The 14232-nt window shown below is 40.0% G+C and overlaps 1 protein-coding gene across 2 annotated transcripts; it reads right to left on the bottom strand.

The window, feature by feature from the left end:
* Positions 1-464: 464 nt before the first annotated feature.
* On the bottom strand, positions 465-13914 carry LOC146330946 (phospholipid phosphatase 3-like). Of its 2 annotated transcripts, XM_084711190.1 has the most exons (7): positions 13395-13914; positions 6607-6764; positions 6208-6494; positions 5171-5219; positions 3918-3975; positions 1479-1655; positions 465-1389 (listed from the first exon to the last, which is right to left on the bottom strand). In XM_084711190.1, exons 1-7 carry the CDS (start codon positions 13600-13602, stop codon positions 1364-1366), a joined length of 963 nt encoding a protein of 320 aa, XP_084567316.1. In that variant the 5' UTR covers positions 13603-13914; the 3' UTR covers positions 465-1363. The 2 variants fall into 2 exon arrangements, with proteins under 2 accessions (XP_084567316.1, XP_084567309.1); XM_084711183.1 differs by lacking the exon at positions 5171-5219 and having other exon boundaries at positions 13395-13906.
* Positions 13915-14232: the final 318 nt, after the last annotated feature.

Here is a 14232-nt window from a genome sequence, read left to right as displayed (position 1 = left end):
ATCACAAATAAGGAAACACAGCGTTTGGTGATGCCCATGGGGCCAGACATGAGGCAGTCATTGCCTGCAAAGGATTCTCAACAAAGTATTAAAAATGAACATTTTATTTATGGTAATGTAAATTTGTCCAATTTCTTTTGAGCCCCTGAAATTAAGAAACTTTGTATAAAAATGGTTGCAGTCCCTAAATGTTTTATAGGATATTTTTGTTCAACCCCTTGAATTAAACCTGAAAGTCTGTATTTCAGTTGCATCTCAGTTGTTTCATTTCAAATCCAATGTGGTGGCATGCAGAGCCCAAATCATGAAGACTGTGTCACTGTCCAAATATTTCTGGGCCTGACTGTATATGTGTACATATATGCAATATATACAATATCTTTCACTATGCAATGTCTCGAAAATGTATCCTCAAAATGTGTACGCAGTGTTGGTATTTTAGAAAAAATGTCACAAACGAACAGTTTTTAAGAAATCACATTTTCTTTAATGATCTGTGCTCTTGGACTGGTGAGTAGTCTAGTGACATACATTAGCATTTAAAAAAAGTCAAAGAACTAGTAGTGTCCATACTTTTCAAACATAGATTAAATCTATCATGTAAACATTCTCATATTCATTCTCTCATTAATTAACTATGTATACAACACACTGCACAGGACAGACACATCCTACCACATCTACATGGTACAACACATTAGAAAAATGAGTTGCTTTCTCGCTATTTGTGCTTTCCTTCAAAACCATTACATTCACAGGGTTTATGTAAAAAAAAAAAACAAACAGCTATAAGATATATTACATGTTTGTATAAAATATATTACATCCTACGAACCAAATCATTACAAAGTGGTAATTAATAATACTAACATGGAAATCAAAAAGTGCTTTTACAGTATCATTCGAGTTGTACAAAATCTGTATATATGTACAGGTGAGTGGTAGTTGTGTCTTCAGGATTCAGTCGTCTCATCTCACAGGTAACTATCATCATGTGAAGCTAAGGTCAGTCACAAGGACAAAGGCTCGAGTGCTCCGCCCACTTACCCAATATTTCAACTGCGCAGCTCCCTAAACCTTCCTTTCTCTCAATTTTCTCATTTGAGCCTTATTCAGTATCTCACAACCTTTCCTCTCCCTGTCTCACTCACACACTCTGTCTGAATACTGAGGTATGTGTTTTGACTTCACAGGAAATGGTTTCACATTCTTTAAATCTCTTGTCTCTCCGAACCAGACGACAGGCAGCAGGTGGGTGTTGGTACATGTAGGAGTTGGTAGAGATGGGCTTTAGCAGACAGTATGGTGGGGTGACAAGGGACTGTCCAGGGTCTCGGTTGGAGACAGATCTGAACTCAAGCTTTTAAACATGGATGAGATGTGGAAGGCCTGAGGAACACACAAACACATGTCCAACTGTAAGACTTTAACAGACGCTGATGCTGAAGCGCAAAAACAAGCAAGCAAGGTTTACTGACCACCCAGTAAGCGGTGAGGGCTCCCTGTATGTAGCCGGTTAGCACGTCGGATGGGTGGTGTCGGTAGTCTGAGATGCGGGTCAGACCTGTGTAGACTGCCAGCAGGACCAGGAAGAACTGCAGTGCTGGCCTCAGCAGCCGAGCCCCGCACCACGTCAACCGCGCCTGCAGGTAAAACTACATGACAAAAATGGACGTCATTTAGTGGATAGAACCATATGGACATCATCTGTTAATGTAAATTATGAAAGATGCTTGTAGTTCACCTTATTTATCAATTATTTATCAACTTATCAGTGGGTAATTTAGAATGTTTAGGGAACATTTAGACTGGAACAATTTAGCATGGAACTCTCCAAAGAATAACTACATTACATTAGTTAAGTTTATTTTAGCTTAGATTAGATTTAAAACATGTTAAAATAAAGGAAACACTTTGCACATCTAATAGACAAGACAGGGTCATTGGAGAGAGTAGACCAAAAAGTTGCGAAAAGGACTTCGGTACTAGACCTTCATCAGGCAAACTGTTTGCCTGATGAAGGTCTAGTACCGAAATGTTGCAAAAAAAATGATACATTGCAAGTTAGACAGTGAACGGGAGAACATGTTAAAATAAAATAGAATAGAATATATAGATATGAAAAAACAAACAAACAAAAGTGATAAGGGGACATTACAATATATTTAAAGGTACAACAACATATTATAACCCGTTTGCTAAAGGTCAGCATTCAACCACTTCTTAGCTAACGTTACCGTTTGATAGTGTTACTTGATACGACTAGAAAGGTGAAAAATGATTCTTCCATTAATATTTTAGATATTTCACTACTAAATGTAACGTTAGCTGTTGTCTTAGGGTAGCTAATGGGTTGTCAAATATGTTGATTTTTCTTGAAATAAGTCACAGTGTCCCTCTAGATTTTCACCGTCCATCGTCTTTTCAGTTGTTGATCAAATGGAAGATGGTGACATAATGATACATACTTTTTAATCGGGCAATTTTCTTCTGATGTCACATTCAGGGTTGGAAGGTCAAATGCTATTATCAAAAGGACAGTGTCATGCTGCTGTGTTTCAGGTTGCAAGTTGTATGAACGTACAAACTCTGATCAGCAAATGAAAAGACAATGAATTGTGAAAAATTAGAGGAGCATTGCAACATATTTCAAGGTAACATAACATATGATAACTACAATTAGCAACTGTTAGCAGATTCAACCACTTCGTAGCTATCTTTTCTTATAAAGTCATTTGATAGGGTTACATGATTGGAGAGGCAAACATTAATGCTTGCATTGATATTCAGATATTTCACAACGAAATGGTAATGTTAGCCAGGAGATGGTTAATGCTAATTTTAGCTGTCGTCTAACAATAGCTAATGGGTTATCAAATATGTTGTTTTATCTTAACATATATCACAATGTCCCTCTGGTATGAAAATTTCATATCATTACTATTGTGACGAAGTAGGAATAGGAACTTTTTCTCCAGAAGAAAAACTGTTTCTATGTGAAACAGCTCACAGCAAGGTCTGTGCATTATTTTGAGCATCATGATTTCTGGGAAGAGACACTGGTGTTGAGTTTTTCAAACGTTTTTTTTTTTTTTTTGGCACTTTGAGCACCACAAGCCAAGTGCCATTTGGTCCCATTATAATGGAGAGAAGTCAGACATCTCTGCAGCTGATACCTCCAAACCTCTGCAACTCACATCAAAACTATGTAGATGGGAAAAGAGCATGCCAGGGAAGAAGAAAAATATGTATTTTTGCTTTTGGGATGAACTGTCCTTTTAGTATTTAGTGCACTTGTTGGAGCTTCCAAGATCTCAAGATATGGTGAAAACAAATATAAATAATGATGTTGGTGCTTATTGTTGTTTCTGATCTTCCCTGTTAAATTTAATACAGCAGTATCATAATACAAAGAAAGGCTGCAGTTTGGAGAGAGTAATCATGAACCAGCATGCCAAGAGTACTCACACACAAGATGGCACACACATTAATATGCTGCATGTACATATGCAGGCACTGGCATGGGCACACAGACACATATAAATGCAGGAGCTTGCACACACACACAAAACACACACACACACTCACACACAATAGAGGGGAGTAGTGAGGCAGTGAGGCAGTGAGGCAGTGAGGCGAGGTCACACTCCTCCCAGAGCAGAACAAAGCTGTCTCTGTTTGTCCCATTTCTCCTTTCAGTCCTCCTCTTTCTCCCTCTCCTCTTTCATTCTCTCGCTCTCTGCTGCTAACTGGACTGATGATGCCTCCCTGTTTCATTCATTCGCCCTCTGCATTTTGCAGAGATATGGTAATTGGAAATTGGAGAGACAGTAAGTTGTGTTTGCCAGTGTTTGCGAGTGTGTGTGAGAAAGTGTGTGAAAGAGAGGAAAGCTAGATGGATAGATGGAAATACTCACTGCTAAATAGAGCATTGTGTACATTGCAAAGGAAGCATGGCCAGAGAAGAAGGACTTCCTAAAAAGAAATGGAGAAGTATTTAAAATAACATAGAACAAAAGCACAATATGTATCACATAATACATGAACACTTGGGCATTGAAAATCAATTCCGAACAAGAATCGATTCTGAATGAATCATTAAGAAACTTTTATTTCGATTTTGCTTATCGACTCCTACAAAGTTTCACTCGTTAGTTTCAAATTAAACCACGTACTGTCAACACCTACCATATAACAAACTGGCTGTCTGTCTGTGACTGTGGATGTACAAGTTGGATGCATGTCTTTTTGTCTCCCGATGCATTTGTCTTATCAAATTGGGGAGCAAGAGTGTAGAATTCAGTGGGGATGGTAGGCTGGATGTTGTTTAAAATACCATTACCAAGACCTGTTGTCTGTCAGGGTCTTGTCAGTTGTATTTATTGAGATTTATTTATTGACATTCAGCATTCAGCATTCAGCATGACAAAAGTAAATGTGCACATTACAGATGCAAAAAAAGTCGTTTTCAAGTTTTGAAAAATGGACTCACCCCCATCCCAACATTTAGACAATCTAATGTTTTATACTGTGAATTCCCATGACTAAAGTAAGTAGTCAGTCAGCACTCCTCTGGCAGCAGCACAACCTTGCAACTCCAGCTAACATGTTCATTGTCAGGTGCTCCCATAGTTCAGTTGGTAGAGCAGTCATCCCATCTACTGAGGCTGTTGGTCCTCTGCAGTGGTCGCTGGTTCGATTCCCACCTGTGACCCGTTTGCTGCGTGTCATTCCCCTTCTCTGTCCCCCTTTCCTGTCATATCTTCAGCCACCCCTATTTAAAAGGGCAAAGGCAAAAGCCCAAAAACCACCAACCATGACATGCAATAACTGCCCTTGATCATGAGGCAAACATTATTCTTTGATAACCCACTTAGCTCTTGTTAAGTTGCTATACTAGCATGTGAATAGCACAAATTGTGTGATTTATAACTGTCACCTTAGTTTAGCAAATTTTATGCTACAAAATACTTCACAAGGACGGGATACTCCTCCGGCATTACAGTAAAGTAGCTTAAGTCAGCCATTCTCAACATGCGGGCAACATCTGGTCAGTAGGGTTGGGCTATACAACATTGTCCACTGGTTAAAATTTTGCATGATTATGGCGCTATCTTGCAAATCCAGCTGCCTTGCAAGGTAACATGATTTGGGCAACAGGACTGCTTACCAGGTTCTCAAGTGACGTGACAGCAACAGTTTGTGGCGGTAATGCACATCTAACAGAGGAAATTAGTGACATGAAAACAAATAGATTAAAATGAAATCGATTTTATTATTCTTATTATTATCTTTTAAATTTATTTGGGAAGATGGTCTTCTGATTATTTTGACAATCAGAAGTGGGCCTTCAGTTACAAAAGGTTGAGAACCCCTGGCCTAAGTAACCCCCAAAATATTAAAGAAAACTAGAAAAGAGACCACCATTGTTTAGGTTATCTAGCTAAAGTTAGCTTAGCTCAGTGATTCCGCTGCTAACATTTATCCGTAGAAAGTAGCATTTCACACATCTCTGTTTTGAAGAACGCAAGAGGAAACTCAGAGAATCTGAATCGAAAATAGTTAAGAACCAAAATCCATGAGCAGAATGTCAATTATTAAAGGGAAAGTTCACCCAAAAATCCAAAATACAGATTTTTCCCTGGGTCTGCAGTGCTATTTATCCATCTAGGTTTTTTTTTGCGTGTGAGTTGCTGAGTTTTGGAGACATTAGCTGTAGAGATGTGTGCTATCTTCTGACTCCTCTTACTCAAGATAATCCACAGACTTTGTTGTGATCAGTTTCATGTAGGTACTACTTTCTTTCTAGTAGAAATGAAGTAGTTCCAGTGGATTCTACAGCAGAGGGAAAGTAGTTCCTACATGAAACTACTCACAACAAGTTCTGTGGATAATCTTGAATAATCAGGTCATATTTTTTTGAAAGAGGTGCTGGTTTTGAATTTTTCAAATATGTATTTTTTGAGTGACTGAGTGACATTTAGTCCAATTTCATTTGAGAGAGGGCAGACATCTCTACGGTCGATATCCCCAAAACTCTGCAACTCACACCAAAACAAATAAAAAATGAAAAATGAAAAAAATAAAAAAAACAACTAGATGGATAAATAGCACCACTATGCACCAGCACTATGATTTTTTTTATTTTGAGGTGAACTGTCCCTTTAAAATCCAAACAATATAAACACACACATGATTGACACACACCTGGCCTCCTCCTCCAACCGGTGATCTGGCTGGCGGCAGTTCACTGTTGCAACGTAGGTCCCAGGTGTGCAGTTGAGTGACGCATACGTTACGCCACACACGGACAGGAAGTGTGGTCGCAGCCGCCCAACACTCAGCTTCGCCATGTTGGTCAGTGACTGGCCGACACAGCAGCCAAAAAGGAAACAGCCCAGCTCCTTGTACAGACAGGACACATACAGGTTCCTGACAAAGGCCTTGGAGCTGACACCTCTGAAACGAACCCGGTAACACTCCCCGAGGCTGATCTGGAGGTGGACACGTAGTCAGAACCGTCATATTATATTCTCATCATTCTCCACACAAGCTGGGACATGGTGCACAATGAATACTGGGATGATGAAGGCGATGAGTACTCACAGTGAGGCCGGTGATGATGATGCCACCGGCGATGAGTAATTCATCTGATATGGCTTCTTGGTGCAGATAAGGATAGGTGATGCTGGGGTCCCCACACATGAAGCCCCTTCTGTAAGGACTCACTGCTTTCAGCTCACATGCGAAGAAAGGGATGGAAGCTATATAGGAGGAGGAGGCAGAGGAGAAGGGAGATGATTTGATATCACAACAATCCCCAGTGCGAGTACAGCTATTCCTCTTTGTGATGAGAAACTGGACATGATGCATGGGAGGAGAAACGTGGAGCAAAACTAGAGTGTGAGAAGAGGAACGGGAGGAATCTGCATTCTGAAGCATGCATGTCTGCCTTTTCAGTTCTTTTACATGCACTGTCATCTGTACATACTGTATGCGGAGACAAGAGCTAGGAATCATTTGACATTTTTTCAAACATGTTCCAGTAAAACTGTGGTTCTGGACTAAAGCCAAAATGCTGATTTCTTCAGAACTTTGAGGAAAATAGAGACCTTTTCACAAGGCATATTTTTAGCCCACAGATGTCCTTGACTCTGGGCTAAGAGTTAATCCTGGGATAACTTAACCCCTGTCCCACACACACATTGTTAAGCCAGTGTTAAGTTAAGGTAACCTTCTGCTGGGTTACATGGGTTTAATGTCTGCTGCCAAAGCCCTGATATGAACATTTCAGTGTTCCGTTACTTTGATCTTTGGCCTTTGATCTTTTAGTCCTGTTTCACACTAGTACCTTTTTAACCTTGGGTTTGGTTGATTGTCAGGGGACAACCCCAAAAACTCCGAGCCAAGCCCGCTCTGGAGAAGGGCCAGCTAGCCCTAGGCTAAAGTCAGGGTTGACCCACTTTGGAATGGGCCAAGATATTGCCAGTGTGAAAGCTATGAAAGCTTTTCTTTCTTTCCCAGTTAGACAGAGCTCATGCCCTGGGACTAACAGCTCTCTTAGCCTGTGTCTAAGTGCAGTGTGAAAAACCAGGATGTTTTTCTACAAAATGCTTTTTAGTCATGTTAAAGGTGTGACTCTTGGAGTGGCAATGTTGGTCTGTCTAAAACTTTGGTCAGACCTGAAATATCTCAACAACTATCAACTCAAAGCACCACTGTGCACTCAAAAATTCAAAAATGTGGGAGTTTTTCTTCCATCTAGCGTGAAGCAGCACACAGCGTAGCGCAGCTGTCATTGCTATTTTCTGACCAATGCAATTGTCATTATATCGCCTTTATTGTGTTTTGTATTGATGTATGAATGTTTTCTTCAGTGATTTACTTGAATGATTACAAATGTTTCTTTCAGTAATTAAGCTAGTAATATTTGTTCATTCATGAGCGCAGTAATGTCCCAGTTGTCAGGCATAAATGTACACACAGCATCTCTCTTAATGGTTTGGTGTCATCCTATTTCATCCACCCACAGCCCATCCACTATTGACCTGCGGACTAACTGCAGTGCATTCATCAGTACAAGTGGGTCATTTCAACATCCCCGTTCATGTCTTCAACTAGCTCAATCTGCCATTTAAATAACAATGCGCCAGAGGCAGGCGTACTTTTTCCTTGCGAGGTAACTGGATTCACAAGATCGCAAGTTTGTGAGATCATGAGATTACATGATCGCAGTACATCTTGCCAGGTTCCAAGCTATCCATTTGTATCCGCACCAGAGGTGGTGCGAGCCAACCAGCATCCTCGGAGGGACTACTGGCAGCTACAGCCGTGGTTTTAGGTGCGCCAACTGTGAGAAGCATCCATGGAAACAACTCATCTCGTACAAACAATGGCAGCTTCTAAAGACATTAGTGTAGATACTGTGATAGCATCAGTAATATAAGAACTGGAGAGTATTTCCTCATTGAAAGAGGAACAAAGAACACTGCAGGCTTTTATCAACTTGTTCTAATTGGTTGAAGTTAGCTCTTGTTAAACGTGAAAGAGGATTCATCCAATCTCCTGCTAAGTGATTTTGCAAGCGCCACCCTTTTCCAAACAGTTTCTGTGGATGGCTTCCCAGATGGTTCTGTGTAACAAACCATCTGTGTTAGGTTAGGTGCACCTGGAATGTGAGTTGACACTGATTCTGATTCTATTGGTTTAATTCATCTCACCCCCCAAAACACATCTATGATTTTTTAAGAGACTAAACACAAACCCTTGCACCTTACTTTGCACCCTGATTATGCTCTGTTTAAATTATAGCAGCTGAACACACCATAAATGCACAGGTGCTATGTACTTTAGCCATGATACAGATTGTCTAAATAGGGCCCTTAATTTTAAATGTCTAAACACAAGCACCATGCAAGACCTGGCAAAAATGTGATTTTGATACTATGGACACACTTTCATCAGTACCCCAAAAGCACTGACGTTCAATACCAAGTGCCAATGCAGACATGATGCCCTTGACTCTTCATCCCTGTCACACACCAGGAGACACACATTAAGTATCTCCTTAATCACTGATGAAAGTAATAATGTCTAAAATTAAAAAGAGAGACGGAGCTAATAGAAAGATGAGGCCATAATAAAACTGACAGGGAATATGAGTTGCGGAAACTGGGGAAGGGAGAGAAGGTCAAAGGAGGAGTAGTTTTACGAGAAAACAAGGGTGGGAACCCTGACTTTTTCTCTGGAGAACCCAACTAGTTAGACAACCATTAGGAATGTGAGGGTCTGGAAACAGATGAGTAAAGCAGGCAGGGCTCAACAGAGACCCAGTTTGAACTGCGCATGTGTGTGTATGTGGGTGTGTGTGCGCATTTCTGTTGATGAGGAGAGAAAGGAGGGCTGTTTGTGACTTCAGTTCAACTCTTCCCTACAAAACAAAGAGCAAATGCCGCAGCAGAACAGAGCCAGAACCAGCCTCACACTGTCTCTGTTTGTCTCTGGGTGTCCTTCTCCTCTCTCTCTGTCTCTCTTTCTCTCTCTCTCTCTCTGTCTCTCTCTCTCTGTGCCTTGCATGCCTGCACTCACACAGTTGAGAGAGACAGACAGACAGACAGACAGACAGACAGACAGACAGACAGACAGACAGACAGAGAGACTTCTAGCATAGCTCCCTCCCTTTAGCACATGTCCAGTCTGTTGTTAATAGAGCCTACCTCTGCGTCCAGCTTTTTCCAATTAGCCAGCATTACATAAGCACCCTCCTGCCACATATAGGGACCATGGGAGGGAGGGTCAGCATATGCAGTCATGTGCACACACAAACACACACATGCATGCACGCAGTGGATCGTGCATTTATTTATTTATACCAAATACAATTCCCCCTGGCCCGGCTCTACCCTGAGAACTGGAGGTTGTCATGGAAACTGTAGAATTCCCTGGGCAATGCATGAACCAGCTGGCATGTAGAGCTCGAGAGCTCGTGAGAGTGGAGAAAAAAAAAGAGCCAGGGATACATGTAGATGGAGGGAGAAGTTGAAAAACTTTCTTTCTTTTTTTTTTTCTTCCGTTATTTCTGATTATTATTTTTTTTACTTATAAATCTGGCAGTAATTCACTGCTCACAGGCCCACATGCCTCCATCTAGCCGCTGACTGTCTTTGTTGACTAAATAAAAAGGGATGAAAACAAAGCGGAAAATAGCTCAACCGGGCTGAAGTTAACCCTCTCAACTGAGAAGTCTTGAATAGGAAGGAATAATAATTAAAGGAATTCACCAGTAGATTTCAAAGCTATAAATAGATATTGTATGAAAATATATGCCTCTAATGACTACTTTCATTGTTGATTAATACAGATGTAACAATAGGGCTGTGTACTGGCAAGAATCTCATGATATGATTGGTATCATTATACAAACACATCCTCATACGAAAACCCCAGATAGTTTGACTGTCAATTACTGGCAAAACAATTTAAATTACTGGTGAAGAGTACCGTCAGTGACAGATTTACCCGATCTTAATCCATTGCATAAAACAGTTTGGTTAGGTTTAGGCACAAAAATTTCTTGGTTAGGGTTTGAAAAATATTGTCCTTTGGGTTAAAATAACTATGTTACGTATGTCACGTGACACACATAGTTTACGTTGTAAAACTGTCACAGTTTGGTTAGGTTTAGGCAATAAAACTACTCCGTTAGGTTTAGGCAAAAATTGTAGTTTGGGTTAAAATAACTTTGTTACATATGTCACGTGACGATCACGCACAAAAATATAACTCATGTGGTTAGGTTTAGGCATAAAAACTACTTGTGTAGGTTCAGGCAATTAAAATACTTTTCAGGAAAAGATTGTGGATTGGGTCAAAATAACTACAGATGGGTGTGACATCACTCAGGCGACGGACGTCACATCCATTCTGAAATTCTAAGTAACTCAAAACTTGAGAAAACTCTACATTTACTTTTTGTTCCACACAGGACTTGAATGGCCTCCTGCATGAAAACTCTGTGCTTGTTTGAGAGATCCATCCCCCATGCCCCCACTCCAAATGCAGACTTTCTTGCTCATTATACTGTCATACTTACTATGTCCACCAGGGGGTGTCACCTAACGATATCAAAGGTGCTCGCACGTTCAACCAGGCAATGTATTGCTGTTTTTTAAATCAAATTGTTGGAAAACTTGTCATAGTAAATTACACACAACCATATGCATAAAATCTGAGTTCATAAAGATAACTTTTTTACGCAGTCAGAACAGTTAGGATAGATAACAACACTGCTATCTATCAGGCGGGGTGGGGTGGGGTTTTAAACACAAGACCAAATAAATCTTTTGTTAATTTATCTATCTAATTTATAACCTCAAACAAGTCTCATTTAAAAACATGGGAATAAATAACAAATTTAGTCGTTAAGTTACACCCCTCATGTCACGCCTCCTGTCCTTGCCTGGACCTGCTATGTCTTCATCATCATCAGAGTCCTGGTCAGAGTCTCTGTAATGTAAATCATCTCAGGTGCTGTATTCCTTGTTAACCAGCCTCCATTGATTGCAGAGGCTGTATCCTATAGGGCTGCTAACCGAGCTAATTTGCTAATGGCAACCACAGCACAGTTAGCAGTACTGCAGCGGGAAAAATGGTCAGTAATTGAACAATCTCCCAGGCCAAACGGTGAGGTGTAGGGCACTGACTAACGGTTAAGTCGACTATAAGGGGGCAGCCCTACATGAAAAATAATATCATGATACTTGAGTGTATCAATATTTTTTTTACAAACCTGTGTAGTAATATATTGAATATTGCGATAATGCAACAAACAATGTCCTGATATCATACCACACTGTGATGATATTTACCGTGATATTACATGGTTAATTGTTTTATTCATTTTTTTATTTCCATTTTATCTTATAAAAAGACGGCTACTGACTGTTACCTGCATACAGGTATGTAATTCAGGCATTCATGTGGCAAAGACTATTCATGCCATTTTTTTGCACATGCTTAGGTCATGGCTGGCTACTTATATTTTAATTTATTAAAGAAGGAAAGCTGAAGCAATTTAAATCAAAAGGAAAAAATATACAAACTATAAATGCTGTATTCATCAGAATTATTTTCTATTTTTCAAGTTGTCACTTTTCTCTGTTTTATTTTTTTAACATTGTGATAATTATCAATCATAGACTTCTTATCATGGTGTTATTGCACCTTGAGTTCTTGGTATTATTTCCTCAATTAATCACTGATTTGTTCCACTAAATCTAAGCAAATTGTGAAAAATCACAGTTTCCTAACTGTTATGATGGTGGTATCAGATTACTGGTCTTGAGGAAGACAATAAAGCTGTAGGTCATCACATCTGAGAAGGTGGAAGCAGAGAATATTTGTTATTTCTGCTTTTTTTTAAAAAAATGAAATGAATGGTTCACTAATTTCTGTTTGTCATTGGTTACTCAAGTACCTGTTTCAACTCTAAAAATACACAGCAGAGTAAAAACTACTTTGGAGAGACTGAAAAATCCCTTCAGCAAGTCATTTAAATATTTGCCTGCATATGCATTCTCACATTGCCAAGCTGGTCAGTAAAGCTGCAACAATTAGTTCATTAATCGACTAGTAAATCTAAAAAGAATTAGTTGCCAACAATTTTCAAAACTATTTAATTGTTTTTTTAAGCAAAAATGTCAAACATTTGCTTAATGTAAGAACCTGCTGTTTTTCTTTCTCACTTATGATCATAACTAAAGACCTTTGGGTTTTTGACAGCCGTTTGGACAAGATAAACTATTTGAAGATGTGGCTTTAGGCTCTGGGACATTTTTCACAATTGTTAACATTTCCTAGAACAAAGAATTAATAGATTCAGTCATTTTTCAGCAAAACTGTCCAACATTTGCTGCTTTCAAATTCTTTTCTTTATCATTTATGACAGTAAATGAAGATATTTGGGTCTTTGGACAGCTGTTTGGACAAAAGAAGATTAGAAGACGTCGCTTAGGGCTGTGAGACATTGTGATCAGACTTTTTTCACTTTTTTAAAAGCATTTTCTGATATGAACAAGTAATCAATCTAGCGTGAAAATAAAGGTAAATAAAGATGAACCGATAATGAAAATAATCGTACGTTGCAGCCCTGCAGTTCAGTGCAGCAGCAGTCTAACAGCACATGGCCTCAGCAGTGACCACAGAGTTGTATCAGCATCTCTTTTACACACACTGTAACACTCGAAACTTCACTTGTTGTAATGGCACTGAGGGGATGTTGCACAGGCGCTTTTGTGATACCTACTTCCACTTCATGCAACAAAGCTACACAGTTTTGCGTTCAACAAGTGAATAACAAATGTGAAGTATTCCTTTCTATATGTTTTGATATTTACCGAGGAAGAGGCAGAGAAGGTCCAAGCCGACCAGAAGTTTCCTCTTAGATAAAGCCGGCCCAGTTATCTCTATGAGTTTCTTCCCGGTGCCGTTCTCCATCCCCATCCCTGCTGCGGCCAGGCTGCTCTTGTTGTCGGTCAGTTTGAGCTGGAGCTCTGCGCTGGAGACGGTCACACCGGCGCTCTGCGGCCCGAAAGGATCCAACATGACGATTGGCTGCGGGAGAAAGTGAAAAAAGTTGCTAGCATCAGAAACTTGGGAAGCGCCCTCGGCAGTGACTACTCATGTGCGGAGAGACTTGAAGTGAATCCACAAGTTGTCACAGTTTTAATACGCTCCCCGCGGTGCGCACTGTCTCGCTGTTACAGTAAATTGTCTTTTTTTTTTACGCATTTTTAATTTCATCACATAGTCTGCGGGGCTCGCCCTGACTCGTCGCAGGGCGTCCGTCACCTTGAAGATATGTTCCACGGCGGAGCGGAAAACTACAGACTGGTTGCGAAACAGACAGTCAGGAATTAAGATCTCTCTCTCTCTCTGTCTCTCTCTCTCGCTCTCTCTCTCTCCCTCTTTACCCCTACCGCTCTCTCCCTGCCCATTAAATTGATATCTTGTGATTTGGGTGTAGCCGAACTACAGCTTCACCAAATGCATCAGAAGTGTGTCACAGTGACGGTGGTGGATGGATGTCATGTCTCCATCACCATGATTCACCTTTTATCTTATTTTTCTGCATTAAGGCTTAGATTAAAAAATATATATTGTTTTAATAATTTAATTATTATTAAAATACTTTTGTATACACGTAGAAATACTTTTGTTACTGTGCTCTGTCTG

The sequence above is a fragment of the Lutjanus erythropterus genome, chromosome 3 (genome assembly GCF_056507025.1).
Source record: "Lutjanus erythropterus isolate fLutEry1 chromosome 3, fLutEry1.hap2, whole genome shotgun sequence".
In the NCBI taxonomy this organism is placed as follows: domain Eukaryota; kingdom Metazoa; phylum Chordata; class Actinopteri; order Lutjaniformes; family Lutjanidae; genus Lutjanus; species Lutjanus erythropterus.
This window is presented reverse-complemented; position numbering and strand designations above follow the sequence as displayed.